Below are 25798 nucleotides of genomic sequence, written 5' to 3' on the forward strand. Positions count from 1 at the left end.
AGAACAGTTTATATGTACTGGCTTATTTAATCATCACAGTGACCCATGGGATTAACAATACTGTTTCCCATTTTACAGAGAGAAAAACTGAGTCTTTGGCTCCATACATAGGAACAGGTGGAGCCAGGATTTTTACTGAAGCATGCTGGCTCCAAGGCTGCCAGAATTGGCCACCGTGCTATATGGTGGTGTTTTTAGATATGTACTGGCCATTTGAGAAACAGGATAAAAATCACCAGGGATATTTATGCTTCTTTACTGTTTCACTTTACATCATCAATACAAAGTGAGAATTATAGTTTTAAAGCAAGAATATTTATGTATTTGCATATAGTTCCCTTAAATAGCTCTTACTGGCCATATTGGGAAAATCATGAATAATTTTTTGGTGTTGGAATCTTTCTAGTTATCTAGTTAACAAATTAGATCACTGAGACAAAAAAATTCTGTTTGGCGGTTTGAAATACCTAGTGTGGCTATCCACATTCATCAAATTAATAGGATAATTGCCAATTTTCTACTTTGTTCTGAATGAACATAGCCTGAAACACAAATGGAATATTTGTCCAGATGACATAAATTTAGTCACTTACACACATTCCTGGTCACTAACCTAGAAAGACTGTTGGGGGGAGTTGGAAATGTTCCCAGAAATTGAGTTTGAGTGTGGAACAGCACAAGGAGTATAATTGTAGTATTACCTCTTCGTGAAATCAACTACTGACATTTTAATCCATGTAAAATCCTGTGTCTACTTACAGATATTTCTGGAAAGATACCATGTCAAATAAGCAGAGCATTAAATAGGCATATCATTTTCCATAACCCTTCCCTAATATTAATTTAAGAAAAATCCAATTAATGTTCGGTGTGGGAGAGGTTACAAGTAGAAATGGAGGCCAGCAGCTTTATTTTTAGTAACAGCACATTTTGAAGGTGAATATAGACAATACTGTCTGAAAAGAACCTTTATAAGACAAAAAGAGAGAGAAAGAGAGAATACTCAAGATCTCCAGCATAAGTTTTTTCCTCTGTATGATACGATAATGTTGTATATGTCATTATACTTTTGTCAAAACCCATGGAATATACAACACCAAGAGTGAATCCCAAGAAAAACTATGGACTTTGAAAACAATGGCTCCACGAAGGCTCATTACTTTAACTAATCTACCGCTCTGGTGGGGAATGTTTATAATGATGGAAGTGGTGGGTGTGGAGATAGGTATGTACGGGAATTTTCTGTGTGTTCCGCTCAATTTTGCTGTAAACCTAAAATTGCACTTAAAAATAGAGTTTATTAACTTGAAAAAGCTAAACACTGTTGTGTTTTAAAAATGAAATCTATTAATGTATAATTTCCATCTAGGAATGTATTTAAATACTTGCAAATATTAGGTGTTAACATTAGGTAGTTTATGTCCTCTAAGATTATCAAAGCACACTTGTCTGTTTCATGAAAACGACTTGACTGGTTTGAAAGGTGGGCCCCAGCAGCATGGGCCCCAGTCTGTCATTTCAAAGCTTAGAAGAGAACTCAGACCACGCCCTTCCTGATTACAGCTTTATGTAAATAGTTTTTCTCTGAGTACTTCCAACTTTCTGGCATTTTGTTCTGATTCTACTCAGACTGAAGTGGCCTTAGGTGCCCCCTCTCACTTCCCCTTATCCATGTGGGGATCATCTACTTGGTGGGTTGCCTGGGGCCATGTAGAATCCCCCAGCTCCCTAAGCTCCTTTTGCCTCTCCTTGTATTCCTGAAACACCTCCCCATGAGCTACCACTTGAGGAGAAAAACCTCACTCGAAATGTCATTAACCAATTAAATCACAACGGGACAGGCTAGTATACTGCTAAGAAGTGTAAACACCTTGCAAATGCAGGACTTAACTGATTCTTATAGATTACTTGCTCTTTTAGAAGATTACTTGCTTATAAATTCCTTTCTCTTGCTCCCTCCACACACCCTCAGCTGCTTTGGTATGGAAGATTGAACCCAGAGCCATATACCCACCCTTTTTATTTTTCTCTTGAGACAAGGTCTAAGTTGCTTAGAGCCTTACTAAATTGCTGAGACTGCCCTCAAACTTAGAATCCTCCTGCCTCAGCTTCCTGAGTTGCTAGAAATCCAGTAGTGTGCCATCATGTCCAGCTGTAGATTTCTTCTCTTTAGAAAATGTAAAGAGATGATTTTATATTACTTTAAAATTGGGTCTGCTGCCCAATACTGTGTATTTATATATTATATGTATAATTTTATGTTTATATCTACATATGAATATGTAATGCCAATCTAATAACTACTTAAAAAAACTACTTGAAAAATACTGGATACTGTGATTTGCATGTTGCTGACTTTTGTTACTGTAAAGAACTGCCCTTTTAAAATTTGAAACTGATACATAAAAATTGTACATAGTTATGGGGTGTCATGAGATGTTTCTATAAATGCAACTATTATGTTCGAATCAGAGTAAACATATATCTATTTCTCAAAATACTTGCTATTTATTTGCAGCAAGAACATTCAAAATTCTTTCTTCCAGTTTATTAAAAATATACAGTATATTAGATAATATATAGTCACTCTACTGTGCAATAGCACATCAGGACTTCTTTCTCCTGTTAGTTGTAATTTAGTTCCTATTAATGGATCTTTTCCTATCCATTCCCCACCCCCAGCAACTCTCCTCAGCCTCTGATAACTACCATTTTATTCTCACCTTGTATGAAATCAACATTTTACATATGAACAAGATCATGTCGTACTTGTCTTTTTTAAGTGGTTGACTTTTATCATTTAATATAATGATCTTCAGTTCCATTCATGTGGTTATAAAGGACCGGATTTCATCCTTTTTTATCTCATTTTTTTATGTACTACATTTTCTTCATCCGTTCATCAGTTAATGAACACCTAGATTAATTCTATTTCTTTGCTGTGCTGAACAGTGCTGCTATAAACATATGAGTACAGATGTCTCTTCAACATACTGATTTCGTTTCCTTTGGATATATACCCAGCAATGGGATTGCGGATCCTATGGTAGGTCTATGTTTAATTTTTTGAGGACCCTTCATACTGCTTACCATAATGGCTGTGCCAGTTTGTATTATCCCTGACACTGTGCAAGGGTTCCCTCTTTTCCGCATCCTCAATGGCAGGATGTTTTCTTTTGTCTTTTTGATAATAACCATTCTAACTAGAGTGAGTGATATCTCACTGTGGTTTTGATTTGCATTTCTCCAATGATTGGTGATGTTGAGCATATTTTCATATATCTGTTGGCAAGAATTGTCTCTTTTAAACAGCTTATATCACATGGAAATATTCACTTGTTCTAAGACGTACTTGAAACACACTAGTGAAATTTCAATTCCATTTATAAAATTAATACTGCCATCGACTCTGAATACTAATGGTTTTAATGAAGATGCAGCATCTTGCAAACAAATAATTAGTTTTAAGCAGGAAAGGATAAATAGAATCCTAATTAACAAATCACTAATTTTTCTTAGAGTTGTTAGGTTTTAATCCTGACAAGTGGCAGTTTCTCATGTGCAGTTTGAAGAATTTATTATATTATTCTATATCTATGAAGAATAACTAACTCCAAAGTTTGTGCAATTTTGTGTTTATTTTGAATTAATGTAGTGGTAAGTCTAGAATCATCAGGCCTCTTTAATTCTTCTTTTGAATAGCACACCCAAAACATCTGAAATAGTGCGATAGGTCTGATAAGAGTTGGATAATTATATTCCATTGTATAGAGTGTCCAGGGCACATCTAAGTGATTTTTTAAATCACGTGTTGAGATTTAGAAATTGAGCTACCTTTATTACGTATGTGAACTATTTCATAGTTGATCTCACCTCCTGTTTCACATTTTGTCATGAAAATAACCCAAACTACAAATTCAACCCATGTAATTAATTGACCAGGACTTTTCAGCACAGTACTGTTGATGGGAGGCTGAATCTTTCTTTGGGGCTGTCCTTTAGATGGTAGGATGTACAGGAGCATCCCTGGCCTCAACTCACTAAATGCTAAGAGCTCCCATCAATCAGGTCAATCAAAATGTGTCCATATACTGTCAAACCCTTCCAAGGGTGGACCAGATCACCCCAGTTGAGAACCACATCACCCCTAGTTGAATACCCCCAGTTGAGAACCAAGATGTGAGTTACAATATTAAAAGTCCTTCGCAGTATTATTAAATAAAAAATATGAAACTGTGACCATGCAATTGGAAAAATAAAAACTTTGAATCAAAAAATAACCAAGGAAATGCTAATAACCATTTAAATAATGGGACTGCTTAAACCATATAGTTAATGCAGCTGGCATCACAGAAACCTTTCATTAAGTGAGCTTCACACCTCAAAGAATGTTTGACTGAAAACAGTGCTCAGTGACTGCTAATGGAGAACAATAAAGAGAACTTATGGAGAAAATAGCAGATGCATGCAACCTCACAGGTTTTTCTAAAAATGCATGTTCACAAGCCCTTTCCTTTTCAACAATCTGACAGTGTGAAAATGCACCATTTATAAATATACAGTTTACAGGATACGGAAAGGTTGGGAAGCACGTGTTTTGAGGACTACGTTAGCTTTTAAAACCACTAATACAAATGGACTGATACAAATGCAGGTTCATTATCTGAAAATGGAATGCAATGGATATTGTAAAATATGGATTTTAAATATTAGATGTAGGATGTTTCCTGTCATGTATCCAAAGAACTTTGTTGCTTAATTATGTAGATGGGGAACAGGCCCTCCAATACGACTTTCAGAGTAACGTTGTATTAGTTCTGAAGAGCAGGCAACATTTTTCTGCTTTTTAAAATAAAAATTTATTTTAGATAATTTAATCTGTTCCAATGTTTAGTTTCCCTCCTATTCGTACTTCAATATGTGCTTAAGTTATTTGTTCAAGTTTAATGTCTCAAGTATCATTGAAGGATTTCTCGGAGACAAGACTCATTTGATATATTTAAAATATGTACATTCTCTTCAGAACTATTCAGAAGGCATTTCAAGCAAAAAATTCTGGAAGCCACTTAATCTAACATTAATATTAATTTGCTTAATGGTTATAAAAATATATTATGCCAGAATCTTTCATAGCAAATATGAAATGTGCAAAAGATATTAATAATGTACTGTTTCTTACAGAAGATGAATAATAGGAGACAGAGGAATAGAGAAGATGTAATTTCTTTGATGTGAGCAATACAAGGAGCACTGAGGGCTGAAACAGCTTAGGTTTCTAGCAAGGTTATGCAACTGATAAACTAGAACAAAAATGGTTATCCAGTTCAATGAAATACAATGAATGGTTGTTATCTTGTGGATAATTTAATGTATAAAACTAATAAGCTATGACAAAATAAAATGCTAGAAAAGTCCTGTTTCATCCTATATCATACTACTGTATTGAAGTATAACCTTGTACTTTTGGGGGCAAACTCTCTGATATCTTAATTTTTATGACAATAAATTAGCCTTATGCAATTTTAGTGAATGTGGTATGTAGTTTGCTGCAGGGTATAATATTTTTAATATGAATTAAGAGGAGTTCAACAGCACTTTGCATTTCAGATTATTCCTACAGTTTTTAATATGGTTCCATAACAGCTGATCACCTAGGTAATCTAAAAAAACTTAAATATTAGTCATGTAAAAACTTGCAAGAGAAAAACATTTTGTACACACAGAGTAGAAAAATATGCATGTATCTAAAGAAGATATATATATATATATATGTATATATATTTATGCTATCCTTACATGAACAGACATACACATGTCACGATCTACAAAGTTATCACTTATTTTGTGATTTTATTATTTTGTTCTTTTGGTCTTCCATCACTTTTTTCCTATCAATTCATATTTAAGGTGTGACCACGTTTACATATATAAAGATCAAAAATCATATCTGCATGTCATTTTCCATATTAAAGACTTTTTCTTAGGCAAATTTAGGGTACATTTTGTTTGATTCTTTCCACTGCTTTCCGCCTATTGATCTTTCCAATTATTAATGGAAACGGTCAAATAAACTTGCCATGAGGGGAAAGTACCATAGTTTTCAGAATGCAGCACAGCACATATAGGTATAGAAATTTATGATTGACAAATTATTTTGTGTATCTCATTTGAATCTGAAACAATTACATAAAGAAAGTATATTTTTAATTCTTGTTTCCAAGACTAGTGTGCTAGGAAATATCAGGATGGCACTCTTACCTGTGACCTTACATCTCAAACCTCTCCATGATGGCATCTCTCCCTACTTCTGTCCTATTTTGCCTACCTACAAGAGCCGGAATCGAGAGCCTGGAATTACTGCAAACCACGTAGGAAAGGGAAAGAATGAACTGTGATCTGTCACCCAGTCCAGTGACTTTTCATTAACATGCTGGTATAGACTTAGAGCAGTGTTCACCAGCAATTTGACTTCCATGCCAAAGAACAAACCAACTTGATTCTGAGCATTTTGTGCACAGCCTGCCCTCTGGAAAAAACTTGCCTGCTCTGTTCCATGAAGCTTTTAGCTATCATAAAATGAAATTCCTTTCAAAATATTCAAATTAGAGTGACTGAAGAAAATATGGTCCCTGTAAAACAGGAAGAAACAGAAAACTGTTGCCTGGTCTGATTTATGGGTGCTTTTGTCCCATACCCCTGGAGGATCAGTTATTTTCATAAACAGGTATTGACTTGGAAAAAATGCACAGGAAAAAAAAATACAATGGTGGAATAATGTAAAAGTGAGATAGTGAAATAGTTTAGTTCTCACAGTATTGCACTGAATTTTATTTAATCATTCATTTGATGTCATTGGGTAACCAATGCTAGGGTAGGAAAATAAATAGGATAGTCCCTGCCTTCACCATGCCCATAATCAATGTAGAAGAGGAAATGAACAGAAGACATTACAGAGATGCAGGCAGAGATAAGGATGAGATTCCACAGGGAATTTATGCAAGTGCAGAGAAGGGACACCATCCACCAGGGCAGGAAAAACTTATCTTCTAGTGGGAAGATTCCTAGTGACTGGGAGGGTCCATGTTTATACTGTTGTACCATTATAAGTAGCACTAGTACCTCCTTTCACACTCTGAAGTGTTCCAAGTTGGATGATAAATTCTATGACCATCTTAGAAAATAAGGAGAGAAAGAATAGGAAACTATAGGTAGAGAGGTATTCTAGGCAGAGGGAGAGGATGGGAAAGTCTAGAGGCAAGAATTCTCTGGCCATGTGCACATCTCTAGGCAAGGATGAATTATAACATGATGTGAGAAAGCAGAAGAGTAGAAGCAGACAGGAGTGATGTTAAGAATGTCTAACATTTAATATTCTAGAGCTCAGTTCCTTGTTGGTAAAAGGATGTGACTATCACCTGCCTCACAGGGTTGTCATGAGGATTAAACAAGTCAAGCATGTGCGTGCCTGGCATATGGTACATGGATGCAAAGTGGGCATTTGTTGAATGAATGAATGATGAATTTTACCATATTTCTGTGTAGGAGTGTCTCAATTATCATTTAATTTTAATGTATTGGCTAGACCATATTATGTGCCTCATAGCTGTTAGCACCAGGTCGTATTATTTTCTTCTCCTGGTTTTTCAGCAAAAAACATCATAGGGTGCCATTCCAGGAAATAAGACAAAGGAGATCAATCATCCCTTGCTATGCAAAATAAATAAGGCTTTGAGTGGAAGCAGGCATACTGCTTCTAGCAAAAAGACTTCCAGTTCCAGATCCAACATGTTTCTGGAAATATATCATTCTCTAAAAAGGATACTGTCAAAGGGGTGGGCGAAGTAGTTGGGAAAGTGCTAAGGAGAAAAAAGAAAGAAGAATGAGGGGAAGGGGAAGGGAAGTCAGGGGAAGAAGGAGTCAAAAGTCAAATGGGAGTGGGAGAATGAATGATCTGGGAGAGTAGTTAGAACTTCTACAAATAAGAAACAATAATGTTAGCCGGCTCAGTGGCACACACCTCTAATCCCAATGGCTCGTGAGGCTGAGGCAGGAGGATCTGAAGTTCAAAGCCAACTTTAGCAACTTAGCAAGACCTGTCTCTAAATAAAACATAAAAAGGACTGCAGATGTGGCTCAGTCATTAAGCGCCCCTGGGCTCAATCCCCAATACCAGGAAAAAAAAAAAAAAGAAAGAAAGAAAGAAAGAAAAGAAACAGTAATTAAAAAGAAAAAAAACTTTGAATCTGAAACTCTAAAATGTATGTGACAAATGTGTCTTTGGTGCCAATGGATCTTTGCTTCCTTTCACAATGGACAGATCCATACTCAAACTCAGTGACCATAAGGATTTGTTTTGTGCGATTCTGCAAAATGTCATTTGTTTTTCATTTAGAAAACAGAAACTCTGGAATCTGAAAAAATAAATGTCAGAGATGATCTCTACAAGAAAATGGAATTAATCGAAACTGAGCCTCTTGTATTTCTAATTGGTCAGGTTCACCCTGCATATACCAAAATGCATTTTGGCACCTGTCTTACCATGAGGAGATTTTAATCACCAAAAGTCTATTTCTTAACATGATTGTTATATTTAGTCACAATGTTATTTGTCTGAGTAATAATAATAGAGAAATGAGAATATCCATCTTAATAATCCTACACCTTCTTACATGTATTTTTTTTTTTGGTATTTAACACCTTAATCTCAAAATTATTCAATAATTTTTTTGTCCTCAGTCTTTTTTAAAAGTTAGGTTTCTTGTCCACCTACTCAATTGTCACCTATAACTTCTGTTATTCTTATTTTAAATATACATCTGTCATTCAATTCTCAACTGTTTCAATGCCTGGAACTTCTTCTAGGCTTACATTATTCTTGTTTGAGATTCCCAGGACTGAGCATATTCTTCTAGACTACACATGTGTTGAAAAATATTCTCACCTTTTTCTCTACATGTCAGATACTGAAAAATGTTCACTGTGCTTAAAAGGAATACCAGCAATAAAAGAGCCAACCACCCCCAAAGTAATTACTTTCATACTTTTCATTCCACATCTATGTAGGATTTAGGTACTGTGGTAAATGAGGTGAGAGCTGATATGATGTGGAAATAAATGAGCTTAGGCAAGGATTGCCAGCAAGTTTGATGTACTCTCAAATTGTTCCCTTCGTAGATGGATTCAGAAAATTTTGTCTAAAACAAGACAAGTCAGAGGAATGTTCTAAACCAAACATTTGGAACTGTGCTCAGTTTCAACTCTGCAAGTATAGTTTTACAGCTTTAAGCTTTGTAGAATTTCAAAAATTAACTTGGAAATTCACTTCAAAAAACAAGGCCCCTTCATGGAATCAGAAACCTTTGCTCCTGATTTTCTGATATCAGAGACTTTGTGAATATCTTTTTTAGTCAAAACCAGTATTATCTTGAACATTTGTACTTGGTTAAAGTCATTTCCATTACACTCACCAGAAAGATTTAGAATTAGCTTTCATCCACACTTTCTTTTCATTTTTAAGTAATACATAATGAAAATGGGTTGTTTGGTGTTAAAAGTTTGGGATTAAGGCAGTTTTCTAGAAACTTCCATTGCTTTTTTCCAATGGAGTAATGTTTTCATGATATAGGAAATTTTTGTTTCTTCTACCTATTACCGTTTCATACTTTTTTATAAGTTAGTTTTTATCTTTGCATAGGAATTTAAACAGAATTAATGAATCGTAAAATAATAATTTAATGAAAAGAACAAAGAGGAATTACATTACTATAACATTGCGGTTAAAAGTGCAGTCACCAACTGGCGCCATTGGGTACTGTTTTGATCCAAGTTCCCTAGAAAGCAGATCCTGCACTGAAAGCTCAAATGTTAACCCTGGGAGTATAAACTGAAGGAAACCAGAGTGAGGGGAAGGAAAAAAGGCAAGTAAGCCAGAAGAATAAAGTATATAGTGCATGTTTCCAAGCAGTTGTAGTTTTGCAACAAATCTTTACTGGTTGCTGGGCATAAGGGACATCTCCAGATAGACCACAGGAGATGCCATGGGCCAGTCCTCTCCATTTGTAATTCATTTGCATTCTTAAGGATCCATTATCAGGCCATGTACACACTGATAAAGGCAGAACTTCCTCAGTTCCCACCCTGGGGCAGAGCTTCTTGATGTCAGTTGGTACCATGCTCGGGGACATCTAGGTTTATACCTGCAGTGACTGTAGGAGTGGTACCCTAGTGGCTTCATGATCATGAAATGGTGTCAGTCACTGCTAGAAGCAAAAGTCAGTAGACAAGGCCTGAGGGTCACACAAGGCTGAGCCAATCTGGGGAGCAGGTACTTGAAAAATTTGTAAATTTGAATCTCACTTTTGTCATTGATAAGATGAGATATAATAGTGACTGTATTTCAGTATTGTGACAAAAATTAAATGGCTTAATATATTTAAATGGGATTAACAAATACCTCAAAGAATGGTGTTATCATTGCTTTGAACCATGATAGCATTATTATCTTATAACATGTACAACCTACTAGGTGACTACTTAAAAAATACCTTGTCCATTCCAATTAATAAGTTTAGTGCATTTGTTTAAAAACAACAAAAACATGTATTAGCAGCAGAGAGAAATAACTGTTTCTCTCCTTGAGATCCATGCCCTTGAGCCACATTGGAGGGCTCAAAGGACAGGCATAGGAAAAATGCAAAGCATTACTATTGAAAAGTTCAGCTTTCTGAATTAACAAAGGGAATGTGATATATAATCCTTTGACAAATAAATATATCACTAGGACAAAAATAAAGTCTAAATTCAGTTTTTAAAGTAAAGCCCAGGTTCTAAGTTGTGGGTCTAGTATTTTCTCTCCCTGGCCCTTGGGCAAGTCTTTTCAAGAAGCCGCTCATGCTCTTGCCACTTCCCCTCTTCTTCTCTTTCAAATCTGCAGTGAAGTGCTCACCAATCGAGTTCAAAAGACAGGAGCTTGCCCTAGAGAGGTTCCTCTTCTGTGGTTCAGTTCTATGTGCCCTTCGGTTGGAACACACTTTTTACCAAGCACTAAAAGAGCAACTCTACTTCCTTTTCCTTGGGTGTTGATAGTAGGGCTCTGCCTGATCACCATTCCTTGCAATGTGAGCCTCTTCCCCTGGCCACTGTGCTCAACTCGGGACATTTTCTTGTAGCTGAGCTCAGCATGGAGACTAGACATCCATAAGACTAGCTTGCATCAAGATGATTGGCCTTGAAACTGGGAGATAGACAAGTATTCCCTCTCCAGAGCCTCCTGACCAAAAGAGAATGGTGAGCAGGTGTCAGAAGTGGGGGAGTTCACCTTATTCATGTTTTACTGGATCCACATGACTGCGTGTGAATTGTGCTGTAACTGTGCTCATGTTCATGTTACCCTGTTCGTTTTATATGCTTAACTTTTCAAATGCTTTTCTCTAAATGAAACAGGAAAGTATTCAACTTTGTTGCCCAAACTTAAGTTATTTCTTCCATCACAAAATAAGAAAAAAAAAAATGACTTGTAATCTTATATTGGGCCAAGCAATACAAAAATGGAAATTTTATTTTGAGCATATTACCCTCTCTTATTATGATTTATCTTAATACATCTTCTAAGAAATGTCAAATTAACTCCCTGTTATAAACAGGGAGTTTTTTTTTTCCATTTTTAGCTCTCTTAAAAAAATCAAAGAATCAAATATTCCTTCAGAAAACATCCAGAAATATAAGGTTTTTCCCTTTATAGGCAATACAATGTGGTACTGTTTCATGAATTCCATGAGGTTTTTTGTTTTTTTTTTTTTCCTTCCCTGAGCAGCATTTTTTTGGTTTTCTTTTAATGGTTTCCCTAAAAAGATCCCATTTTCTGTGCCAGTGCTGATGATTGATTTATATTTCACATTCTGTCTTTGATTTCTCTGTTTTAGTGGTTTTGGTAGCCTAATAGTGCCCAATTCTGCTCATCATTCACGATGTTCAGACCGTGCTAGAAGTCTGCTTTCAGTTTTTAAATAGAAGAAATAATAACTACCTAGTTTGAAAAGCTCTTTGGGATTATGGGTTTGGTTAATATCCTCTAAAAACAATTTTTAAAAAAACTGTAGTAGATTATAAATGACTTTTTATGTGATTGCATCCCCTGGTGCTTTGAAATAAAAACACAATAAACAGTATGAAATCACTTGGTCAGAAAGGCTAATCCTGGGTTGATGCCATTTAGATTTAGATTTAAATGTCAGTCTATTTATTCTTTCAACTTTGCTTCAGGTTTTACATCAAGAACACATAGAAATAAGCATAGATATGTTTTGAAAAGTTATGATGCCTAAATTCAGTTAACTTCAAAAAAAGGACAACTGTGATAATCGGAAGGAGTAAGGAAATGCAGATAGATGTGCTTGGTAAAGCAAGTTTATTGCAGTCATTTTATATATATATGTATATATTTTGTTTTTTGTGGTGCTGGGAATCGAACCCAAGGCCTTGTGCATGCGAGGCAGGCACTCTACCAACTGAGCTATATCCCCAGCCTATTGCAGTCATTATTAATGATGGTTATCAATAAGTGATCCAGATAGAGGGGAGGGGCCATTAGAGCATAACCATGCCAGTGCTGTGCCTTCGCTTCGCATCAAAATACCATGTATGATGGTTGGACTTCAGGATTTTTCGACTGACTTTGTGATGGTGTGAAAGTCACCAGCTTTATTGGTAGATTTAGAGTTTTGATATATTCGTGGACTAGCGACACTGGTTCTGATCCTCTCTTGTGATTCTGCCACCATTTCCAGGTAGCCATGGAATCACCAGGGGAAGCAGCCAACACTCCATGTGCACTGGGTGTGACTGAGCCACCAAACCAAGTTTGGTGGTTTAGGTGGATTCAGTTCATTTTTGACTAACAATATTTTCAACTTTTAATGATTTTATTAGGACCTTATCCATTGTGAGTCAAGGAGCATCTGTAACCATAGAGTTAATTAAAAATTCCCATTTTTAATTAGTATAATAATATACAACAGTATGTCATAGTGAAAACCTTTCCTACTAAGAATCTAGATATTGGTTCTATTCCCACATGGACTGTGTGACCAATGTTCTGTTTCTTACTTTATGACATAAGAGATTCCCTAGTTTATCTTCAGGGATCTTTCAAAAACCAAAATTACATGACTCTCTGTTGGCTCTAATTCTACTTCAAATGACCATTGTCCATAAGCTCATGACATGGGATGCCTTTAAGTCTGTTGGATTAGCAGGAGGCCTGTCACAACTCCTGAAAGCAGCTCCCGAGAGGGTGCTGTTGGTGAGCTGTGATAGCCTGACAGAGCAGAGCCCATCCCGGGCTCTTGCTTACACCTGGGCCTGGGGGTTTGTCCAGCTACAAACTTTCAACCACAAGGGGAATGAGGCGGCCTGTTCTGACACATACATATTTTTGTTTGGTAACTCAAATTTCTTCAGAAAGAGGGCATGTGCTTATTGTATAGTCAAGTCTCTTGAGTCCTCGCTAATCTAAATATATTAAATAAAATCTTATGGAATAAAAATCCTGAGAATATGGGTGTATCATTTAATTAATGGTGCTCTGCTCATTTCTGTACCTCTCTCCCTCACTTTCTCTCCCTCCTCACCCCTTTCTCTCTCCCTCTCAGGCTATCTGTTCCTATATCAACCAATTTCAATCCACTGTAAGATTTTTTTTTCAGTAAATTACCTTTAAAAAAAAAAAAAAAAAAAAAAAAACAAAGGCAGAACTGGTGGAAGAAGGAGGGTAACTCCATGGTAGAGCACTTAACCTAGTAGGTACTAAGTTCAGGGTTTAGTCCCCAGAACACAAAAATCAGTAAACTGTTCTTGTAAAACTGAATCTTCTTCCTCTCCTAAAGTTGCTGCCACATTCTCTAGGAAGGTTATTTATTTAATCAAGAAAATATGATTCAATTTTTGTTAATTAGTTAATCAATGTTTCCTGAGGACTTATCACATGCTGACCCTAAGCTACAGAGGCACTAAAAATAATTAAGATGTGATATCCTCTGATAGCTCTTAGTCCAGTGCAGTTAATAACCTACCAATAAAACCAGAAGCAGAGGGTTGCCCATAGAAACCCAGAGGCTGGAGGTGACCCAGCCCTCCCTCAGGGGAGCTATAGAGTTCAAGAAACATTTGAATAAGAAAAAGGGAAGAAAGACATTCTGGATAAAGGGGAATGATAATGTGTAGACTGAACAAACACAAGAAATAGGCATGATGGGAAATGAGACCAGAGACTCTCATAGCAAAAACAAAATGGCCCTGCTCTTTAGAAAGCAAGCAACTGAGTGAAATAAGTGTGTTTCTACATTGTTGACCCTTTAGAAACATACTTTTGAGCTCTGAATATCATGATAGTAGTAAAAGAAGCCCCCTGTATTAAGGTTTTTCAGAGAAACAAAATCAGTAGGATATATGTATAGATATTTGGGAGAAAAAGAGAAAAAGGGAAATTTCTTATAAGGATGTGGATCATGCAATTAGAAAGACCAAAAAGTCCCTAGATTTATAGTTGGCAAGCCAGAGACCTGGGATAGCTGATTGTGTAGCTCCAGCCTAAAAACTGGCAGGCTTGAGACTCAAGAAAAGCCAATGATTCACTTGACTCCAAAGGCAGGCAGAAGCTGATGTCCCAGTCCCACAGTCAGGCAGGAGGAATCCATGCCTTCTGAAATACATATTTGTTGATGCAGTAGAAGGATCATGTGCTTTACTCAGTCTACTCATTTATATTCTAATCTTATCCAAAAACACTCTCATAGAAACATTCTGAATAACATTTCATCAAATACCACATGACCCAGTCACATCATCATATAAAATTAGTCATCATAACACCTTAGTCTTTTAAATATCCAGTGATGTTCTGGGATAATTACTAAACTAAATTGTCAGTATACCACAACACCATGAAAACTAGATTTTTTTTTTTTTGAGAGCCTCACAATACCAGAGAAATTCTGAATAATTTCTCAAAGTTATTGGAATATAGGTTGAATATCCTTTATTTGAATGCTGGAAACCAGAAGTGTTTCAGATTTCTTACTTTTTCAGATTTAAGAATATGTATGTATACATAGGTGTAGCGTTTTTTGTTTTGTTTTGTTTGTTTAGCACTGCTAGGGGCTCACACATTCTAGGCAAGTGCTCTACCACTGACCTATACTCTTAACCCTATTTGTATAGGGGGAGATATCTTGGGAACACAACCCAAGTCTAAACACAAAATAAATTTTGTTTCATGTACACCTTATACATGTAACCTGAAGGCAATTTTATACAATATTTTTAGTGCACTTGTTTTGATGAGATCAGATGTGGAATTTTCCACTTGTGGCATACTGTTGGTGCTAAAATTTTGATTTTGGAGCCTTTCAGGTTTTGGATTTTCAGATTAGGAATGCTCAACCCATGTTGCCATCATTGCTGTGATAATTTGTTGACATTATTTTCAGAATTGATAGCTAACTCATCATTTTGATTCGGAATCTGTTGAAACACTTTAGTGGTTAACTCATGCGCTAGAAAGTCTGCCTGGGTTGGCATCTCAGCTGTGCCTCTTACAAGCTGTGTAACTTTGAGCATCTAGCTTAATTTCTCTGTGCCTTTGTATTTTGGTTTAGAAAGTGCAGATATTAATAATACTTAACTTTGTATTGCAAAGATTATATCAATGCATATCAATTATTGCATGTAAATGTGGTAGGGACATGGAATGTACTCAAGAAATAGTTATGAGTGTAGCCACATACCTATTATTGTAAAATTCTGTTTCAGCCTTGGCTCAGTAATGCTTCAATATTGGTCCTTTTTGAGGAAAAAAAGTCCTCATCCAAAGCAGTAACATTGACTATACTCAATTAGCGTACACTTTGGATAGATTAAAACCAAAATTTAAAGCCTTAGTTGGCTTGAGAATGACAGCAGATTTAGAAAATGAGTTAGAGAGGATGAAATAGAAAGTAACACATTTATAGAATATGCTTAGGCAGAGGATATTTGATTCACTTCACTACTTCTGTTCTGTTTAGTTTGTTGTAGTGAAAGAAACTGTCCATATTTGAAATGGTTCTTTGGCGTCTTAACATTAAAAAACATTTGCAAAGAAACTAGTGTCTTCCAACGTTGGGCACTAATTAAGAAATGCATGATGGTGCTTTTTGTCAGGTCTTGAGTTATTAGGGGTAACAGCCAGATAGATTGGGGCCTGACTGCGTTTGAAATTCACCTGACCGATGGAACAGCACCCTTGGGTAAGTCAATGGGACTCAAGACTCCTCAGTCAGTTAAACAAGCAACCAAATTATCCTATTCTCTTTTTTCTAGATGTGTTATTTCTGATTTGCATTAACAACCACTTCATTCAATAAGTGATCTCATATATGTTTAGATAAGTTGTTTGCACTACATGAAATATATTCACTAGGTGATACATGAGGAAATTCTTTGATTCTTTGAGTTTGACCTAGTTAGGGCTTTGTGTCTTTGGAAGTTTTTTACTTTTACAGTGTAGGTTTATACAGACCTTCAAGTCAGCCACTATGACTGACCACAGTTTTGAGGCCTTGAGTACCTCTGAGTGTTTGTATAAGGTTCTTTTAAGGCTAGCAGCTCATAGGTGATGGAATGTGATGTCTGTAATACATTCTTTTTCTAGTTTGATATAACAATTTTTTTCTGTTTTGGTGGTGTATATGTCCATATCACCATGCACTTGTGTATATGTCCACAACTGCTCAATTTTAAAAAGTAATTTCCCACATTTTCAAGTTCCCATGCCTGACAAATCTGTCACTGAACATATATTCAGACCCAGCTCTTTGAAGTTGGCTGTATTTGTCCATTTGATTATTACCTTGGGAAAATTCTTCCTCTAACTAAAGAAGAATGCTTTTCTTCTTTTTATCAAGTGACTAAAGATAGCAGAGGATTAAGTCTGAATGGAGTGATTACTGCTTTCAAAAAACGAAATCATGAAAAGTATTTTGTTGTTGTTATTGTTGTGACTCGGACTATTTGAAAGTCTTCCTGCAATTGGGCTGCCCTGTAAATTCCCCTTTCCCTCTTATTTCTAACTTGCAAACTTGTGGGTGAATTTCTGTGCATTTGTAATACCTTCATTAATTCTAATTTCAAAATTTTTAGAAAGGAAAATGAATCTTCATGCCTGTATGTCTTTATTATTATTTGTGTTTATTCTTATATTTATTCTTAGCCACAGGTACATGCTCTTTTCAAATATTACTATAAAGTTAAATTTTTTTAAAACAGAACGTTGTTATGGTGAAGCCAGTTTTTATCTATTATGAAAACTCTTTACTTTTTTCAAGAGCTAAACTCAGAATGCACAGAACTGTGCCTCCATGTATTTTCCATTATTCTTTTCTTTCCGAAATCGTGCCATTCATTTAATACTTCATTACAACCGAACTGCAATATGTATACATGGCGTGCAAAATGAGCCATTTTGTTTTAAAACAGATTGCAGATGAAAGGAAACCATTCATTTCTTGCTTGCTTGCTGTAATTACTAGAGCACTAATTACTCCAAATCACTGACATCCAGGGTCAATAAGGATGACAACAGAAACATCAAAGAAAAGATGTGGCTTGCTTGCTATGACAGATTTTTCATATTCCCAGCCATGTTTTGTTTTTTTTTTTTTTTTTTTTTTTTTTTTTTATGGCTACTGTTTTCCAGTTTCATGGTGGAAAAAAAAATACAGTCAAGATTGCTGAATGTTTACTATTATTTCATTCGCAGTTTGACGGTGAGAACATGTATATGAGCATGACAGAGCCGAGCCAGGACTATGTGCCAACCAGCCAGGTGGGTTAATTAATCTTCTCTGCCTTGTTTCAAATTGTAATTAAACAAATTCAAAGAGTTGCATTGCAAATGAGTAGCACTATCAGTAACTGCCGCAATCAGGAATAATCATAATTTATAAACAAAGCATTTAAGCCTTGTTTCCAGTTAATGAGATGGAGCTGATAAAATACCAGAGTTGGCATTTGTTGAAAGATGCTACCTTGTTTCCTCTCCAGAACGGCAAGCAGCTGTTTTGCCAGCATGATCTTTCCTAAACAGTTGTTTTACCTTTAGGAAATAAAGTCTTTACAGGTGCAAGTTATTTGTGCTTCTGACTGTAGATGAGTTAATCATTATAAGATACACATGTCACAAATAGCTTTCAACTATTGGGGCCATTTGCAACAAAATGTTGTGTTCATCACCAAAATCACAGGGCCAGGGCACTAGAAGACTGACTTTAGGATTTTCTGGGGGGCTTAGTGGGAGTATTAGGGGAGAGGTTTTCAGTCCCCAAAGCAGCATGTGATTGAAACCTTTCAAAGGTGCCTTTGTATCCATTTCATTGGGAATGGTTGACAAGGCATTTAATCATGAGAAGTGACAACAAATGTCCAATGAGAATGTAAATGGTTACATTTATGAAAATAAATGCTTGTCTATATAGTTTTGAATACTTAAGACCAGGGCCTTCATCCAGAGAGGGCATTTAAAACAAAATTATAACTGCCCTCAAGTGCCAGTAAAACATAAAATATAGGAACATTGTAAGCAAAAATAAATGAGAGGTAGGGAGAGTTCATAGGAACATTTTGTGGGATGAACCAACTTTTTTCTGTAAGAGTGAAACTGGCTTGGAATTTTACATATCAGTCACCATAGTGTAAATTCTAACACAGTAAGTAGTTTTCAATGCCTATTTATCTGCCTAAATAGATCTGATAACTGGGGGGAGGAGGCAGAGAGTAGTATGAAACTATTTTTCTTCATGGTGGTTGTCAAGGAGTTAAATCTAATCTATCTGTTGGGGGTGTGCTCCAGTAGCAAAATGCCTCATACTTAACTCAAAACAGACAGGCCTGCATCTCCATGAACTTTGCATTAATTTACAAGTCATTATGACCACTGCCTTCTGTGATGGACCTTCTGGACATTACACTATATTGTTTGACTGAAGAGGCCATCATCAAGTTCAAAGATCCCCACTAGGTTTCCTTCCATTTAGTTGAGTCGATCATTCTAAGGATACCTTTGGAAAGTCAGGCTTTGCATTTCAAATTCTTACTCAACTGAATTCATTTGGCTAAGTGGCCTCCAAGATCCATAGGTAGTTCTGAATAGGACTGTTTGATTAAAAAATGAAAAATGTTACTATTAATTTTCTTCTAACCATCAATCCCAAAACCGTACTGACAAGTTTAGTATTACTATTAGATTAAAGCAACCCGGTACCATCTCATCGGTGCCTTTAGGGTTTTGAAGTGTAAGGGCTAATTGAATTTGTTTGAAACAGTAGAAACACAAACTCAATAAATGATTACTGCTATAAAACAGCTGCTCCCTTTCAGAGAATCATTATGTCCGTCTTAAAGAGTTTTGGATAAAGGATTGGAAATTCAGAACATATGCATCATAATAACACAGCTCCTTATATTTCTAAATTCAAATACAATGGGTAATATTCAGCCCTTACTGAAATCAAACAACTGAAGTTATTTTTTCTTAATATTTCAGTCAAGAGTTACTAAGAATATTTCAAATACCAGTGATAATTTATATAAAAGGAGTAAAGAGTTCCAAATACCTTTATGTTTTTTTAAAGATATGGCAGGTTTGTGAGCCATAAGCAAACTATTTTTAATAATGCAACATATATAAAAATGTTTTTAGAAAGAGCTATTTTAAAAATTAGACTAATGTAAGATAATGCATACCCCAGAGGGGAATAAACTCCACAAATTACATAAGTTGAATGGCCCTTGCTAAATTTTTCACTTAACATTCCTTTTGTTTACTGTAATATAGTGTGTTCAAGAATTCATTACCTGGTATTCTTTTAGGAAATTTTAATCAATTTACCCCTTTAGGCAGCCATAAATAAGATTTTAGTCATCCTGTAGGAAAAAGGAAAATAGTTTTGTTCCTTTTCCTACATAACATCAAACATCTGCATAGTTTAGTAATCCAAGACAACTTGCCTCATAGCATCACTCAACAATTATAATTCCTGTTCAATTTTCAAATCAGTACATGCTTTGGGACTTATAGACTAAGTTGCTAAGTAGCAACATATGGTGCACTACTGTTCCTGTGATGTTGCTGCAAGCATATAGCATAATTCTAAACTTGAAATGATTTTTATAGAAAGCCAATGTTGGAACTGCTCCAGAAATGAAAGTACACTGTAAAAATTAATGATATTCTTTTAGATGGTCCCAAAGGGCTCTTTGGCCCTCTGTGTAGTGGGCATTCTATACTTCTTAAGCTAGTGTATACAAATCCTTAAAAAATTTTTTTGCATATAGCTTTGTAATTGATAGGCAGCTTTTAAATTGAATATACCACTCCATAATAAGACTGACAAGTATGTAATAAAAACCCATAACATTTCCACTGCACTCTGGCGCCATTCTTGGAATATTGACTATTTTTTCCCTGTAATAGCTATAACTGTACTGGCCATTCAGTACCTTAAACACCATTTAACTTTTTTTTTTTTTTTTTTTATTGCTCTGGATAAAATGTGAACCATGCAATGCAAGATTTCTTTGTATGTTTCCAAACCCTGTCTAAAGGGACCATGTTGCTTAATAGCTCATGAACTTTGCAAGATCCTTCCAGTATCGTGTCTGGGACAATGTGAGTGGGCTAATGAAAGGCAAGACAGAGGAAAATAAAGGCAACGCCCCCTCAAGGACTCACTCCCTTCTCCTTCTTAATCTGTCATGTTTGATTGAGGTGACACCCAGGCTAAAATGTCACAAATGCAGATAATATGAACAAGTCTAGAGATCTACCATGCAACATGAGGACTGTGAATAATAATGTATTTGGAATTTTTGCTAAAAGAGTAGATTTTGGTTGCTCTTGCCACGTGCGCGCGCACACACACACACACACACACACACACATACACATGCACAATGAACAAATAAATGGTAACTATGTGAAATGATGGATATGTTAATTTATTTCACTATAGTAACCATTTTACTTGTCTATATGTGTCTTACAACATCATGTTGCATATCTTAAAGATATGCAAAAAATTTGTTTTTAAAAATATCTAGACCAGTGTGCCAAAGAGCATGAGAAGACAGAAGGAACTTGGGCTTCCTTGCCCCCACAACTGTGTTCCCACCAGAATCTTCTCAGTTCACTCAGGTACAGGAGCTGTGGGTCCTCTGCTCTCCCTAAAATCTCAATCCCTTCTCTTCCCCTAGAGTCTTTATAGACCCTTCTATATTTCCTCATAGTGACTATACTCAGGTATCAATGTTCTACCTGAACTAAATTCATCAAAGGAAACAAGAATTCTCTTCCTTTTTTATTTTTACTTTTTAGTTTTGAATATATGCCATTGCTTTTCCTTAGTCTTTCTTCTGTGGCAGTTCTAAGACTGGCTCTCCACAGGTGCCTGTGCATTCTCTGTTTTCTGCTCTCCTGGGCAGCATTGTGCTCCAGTCCTGTGGACTCAGGAAGGAAGTCTGTTTTGCCAGGCTTTCACCACCCTCTCAGAGGTGGTATTGTGTGGAAAGATGGTAGAAGAACTGAATTTTTTTTTTTTTTTTTCCAATTTGGTACCAGAGATTGAACCCAGGGGTGCTTAACAACTGAACCACATCCCCAGTTATTGTTTGTTTGTTTGTTTGGTTGGTTGGTTGGTTTTGTTTTGTTTTAGTTTTTAGACTGGGTTTTACTAAGTTGCTTAGGGACCTCACTAAGTTGTTGAGGCTGGCCATGAACTTGTGATCTTCCTCCCTGAGCTTCCCGAGTTGCTGAGATCACAGGCATGTGCCACCATGCCTGACTAGGACTGATCTTTTTTATACAAGAAATAGGGGGAAGTCAGGTGAATTTTCCAGTGCTAGGTAATGGAAAAGCTTATACATGACTGAACCAGGGTTTTCAATAAATCATCTCCTCCCAGGCCTCGGGCCTCACTGCCTAAACCAGTTAGATCTGTTTTGTTTCTTTCTCTCCCCCTTGCTTCCTGCATTCCCTACCTCCTTTCTTCCTCCTTCCTTTTCTTCCTCCTTCTATAAACAATTGTCATTTAATCTTGAAGGAATTTGTGTTGTTAATTCTGAGAATCCTAGTAAACCCTGGACATTATGTTCCCTGGCCCGTGGTCATCAAATAGGTTATTCTTAGTTTGTGATCACTCTTTGCTTCTTCCTCACTATCAACCTCCACTGGACTTCTGTTTCTTACCTCGTTCCTCAAATCTTGAGATTAAAAGTAACAAATGATAAATGCTATAGTTTGGGTAAGGTCCTTGTGTTAAAGGCTTGCTCCAAATAGTGGCACCCTTGGGAGGTAGTGGAATCTTTAGGGAGTGGGGCCCAGTGGGATATTCTTCAGGCATTGGGAACATGCCCTTGAAAGGTACCATGGGTCCCCAGTCCTGTCCTGTGTCTCAGATTCCTGGCCCTGAGTTGAGCACCTTTCTCCACAGTGTGCTGTCCACCTTTGTCATCTGGCAGGCCCACCAGAGGACTAAAAGCAAGAGATCTGTCCAATCATCGACTGGAAACTCTAAAACCATGAGCCCAAATAAACCCTTTCTCTTTATAAGTTAGTTAGCTCAGATATTTTGTTATAGCAATGAGAAACTGATTAACATGATAAAAATATAGCAACATCATGTTTTCCTAGAATCTCACAAAGGACCATTTCACATACGTTTCATACAGTTCATTTTGATTATAAAAGTTAAAGAGCATCTGTCTATCTAGGGCAGCTCTTTCTTGAGTTTCAGGTTGGATTTCAAACCCCACTAGGCACCTGTCCCTGACATCAGCTCAGACTTAACACATCAGTTCATCAACATGCAATTCTTCACCTCTTCTACCACCTACTTCCTTGCCACCCCTCCCCAGAGTTCTTCTTCCCTTATGCCTTTAGTCATAAGTGTTAATACCACCTACCCAGTCACCCAAGATGGAACCTCAGAGAGTCTCCCTTACCACTCAGAGGCTAGTGAAATCCAGACAGAGAGGATTCTACTTTTTTCTTCATATCTTTTTACTCTTTCCTCTATTTCCATCTCCACAATTACTGCCTTACTTCTGGGCCTCAGTTTCTAATAAACTCCTCTTATCTTCTCATTTCCACCATTCCATTTCTCCTCACTATTACCAGATGGTCCACACTGCAAGACCTTGCCAGTGTCTACAGGGAAGAGCACTGGGGTGTGCACCTGCCCCTCTGTGACACGTGGCATGTGAGGGTCTGCAAGGACATCCTTGTCTTGCCCACCTGACTGTGAGCTTTTAAAGATGGGTCTTGCTCCTGCATTTCTCTGGATCTCCTGTTTCTCAAATAGTGGCTCACCTATCAGAGTTACACAGCATTACTTGCAGAAAAATGAGGAAATTAATTAAAATATTTTGTGTACTTTTTTGCCACACCAATTCTTGGAGCTTTCTACTTGCAACAAATCTTAGCCTATGTTGCAGGCATTTGGGAAATCTAGAATCGCTTGATTCACTGCGGTAGTACCCCTTATCTGGACATCAAAGTTTCGAAACATTGATGTAAGGCTCCAGTACTCCCTCTGCCTGAGACTCATTTCAAGGACAAGACTTGATGAGTTAATGTGATAATAAACCATATAATAATAGGCAATTATATTACAACACTAGCACATTGTTTACAAACAGCAGTACCATGGAAGTGGAACCACTAGGACCCTCTAAGTTCTTTTTTGTACAATATTCTCTCGAATCTGCAGTTTAAAATTATGTTTTTAAATTTGCAAACATATCAGTGACTCTCTACCTTGTGATTGCATGTTTTCCTAATGAAAAAATTCTCCAGGTCAGAGTGTAAATGAGGTATAACAAAAAGAGCCTAGAAAGGATAATATTTTTAAGAGCAATTTTGAAAACAAAATATTTTTACTATGGGCCATAAAATGTCCATGATTGTGACATAAATTTGAACTATAAATTAGACCAATTACTTTTAGATTGGTTCCTTTTGGAGAAATTTCAGGAGTAAAGTCAACTTGACTTTTTGACCATTGGCCCAATAAAATGATAAAGTTGCCATGCTTTGAGTAATCTAGTTTAGTTCAACAAAGTCTGGCATCTTAACAAGGCCAGACTAGTTACTCAAACCAGTCTTCAGTGTAACATTCAAATGATTATTCTGTGCAGTCCCGGAGGTATTCATTACAGACAAAATTGCTCTTGTTGCCTTGCATACGAGCTGAGTTTTCAATGGGAAATGAAAGGATGCCTGGAAAAATAGGCCACCTAATTAAGTTAAACTACTCTAGCATTTGGCTTGACATCTTCATTACTCAAAATTAAAAAGATGCTTCACTTGAGCACACAAGTTACTATTGTTTATGTTGTTTTCTTCCTAAATTGGCTTCTTACATGGAAGTCTGTTTTTTAGCATTATATCTTGAAATAGCTCACATATTTCTTACAGTTTATAAAAATGTCTTAATAGCTATATGGATACTGAATACAGGCACCATACAAATATATACATATATTTGTTCTCATGATTATTAAACACACATCAGTCCTGCATATTTTCTCGATCATTTGTGTATTGGTGTGGTTGAATAATTGAATCCTTACCCACTCAGCCTTCATTATTATGATTATTATTGTTGTTATTATTATTATTATTATAGCTGTGTATTGACTCTGTTGATTATAAATGACCATCTCCATAAGAAATATGAACTCCTAAAAAATGTAAATATATCATGAAATTAAAGCTGAAATTTATTTGTCCAGTATAAGTGTTTTCTATCAACCTCACCAGCAGAGCTATTTTAGGAACATTTTAAAACATAAACACATGTAAAGCTCACCATCTACTGATTGCCAGTTTCTACTCATTGACACTAATGAGGCTGCTGACAGGTTAAATGTTGTGTATCATACACATTTCCAAGCTGTGGGATTTGTGAATATAAGACTCATTTTTTATTTCAGGAAATGAATGTTTGTTGCTGGGTATGCTGGAGAATGTTATTATAATTGCTTAACAGTATGTTTTTTCAAACATTAGGGGAAAGTATATCAGATAAAAATTATGAAAATATCTGAATGGAAGAGCATTAGTGGTAAAAAATAGATTCTTAAAACATCAAGCTCCATTTGGAGCATTGTTTGCTCATTGGTAAAATGTTGAGGGATGCCAAGATATTTAGGTGATGGAAAAGAGGTATAAAGCTCTAGTACGTAGCCTGACAAGCTAGGCAGTGGCATTAGAAACATTTTGAAATTAGCATTTTGGCTTGCTCACAATGTATTTTGAATTCTTTTTCTTTAGCATGTGAACAACCATGGAAACATAAATGATCTTTCCTGATAAAATTTGAAATTATAACAGGCTATATTTTTTTTTCTGATAAACCTGTCCCAAAACAATGCCCAAAACATAAGTGTAGCATTTCACATGAATAATAGTAATACACTGAACAATGTCACTTGTCTACTGTAACTTTGTTTCCCAAGCACTAAAAGAAGTTTGTTACTTTTGTGTATATGCTTACATTTTTAGAAGGTGTTGTAGATCCATAAAGGCTATAGACTGAACTTTTGTATCTTTTTGTAACTTAATAAATATGTGACTGCAACCTGTAAAAAAAAAAAAAGTTCTAAACACTAAAACTTTAATACATCAATATGTCAAGTAGAAGTCATGCATTTTTAGTATAAGAACACTGAGACTTTAAAAAAAGCTTAAGTTTTCTGCAACCTCCTT

General features: G+C 36.1%; 1 protein-coding gene across 1 annotated transcript in view; it reads left to right on the forward strand.

The window, feature by feature from the left end:
* Positions 1-25798, forward strand: part of Tox (thymocyte selection associated high mobility group box) — a 291212-nt gene that overhangs the window by 132451 nt on the left and 132963 nt on the right. The window contains 1 exon segment of the mRNA XM_047559398.1: positions 17795-17860. Within this exon segment, the coding sequence (XP_047415354.1) occupies positions 17795-17860 (66 nt within the window).

The sequence above is a fragment of the Sciurus carolinensis genome, chromosome 1 (genome assembly GCF_902686445.1).
Source record: "Sciurus carolinensis chromosome 1, mSciCar1.2, whole genome shotgun sequence".
Classification (NCBI taxonomy): domain Eukaryota; kingdom Metazoa; phylum Chordata; class Mammalia; order Rodentia; family Sciuridae; genus Sciurus; species Sciurus carolinensis.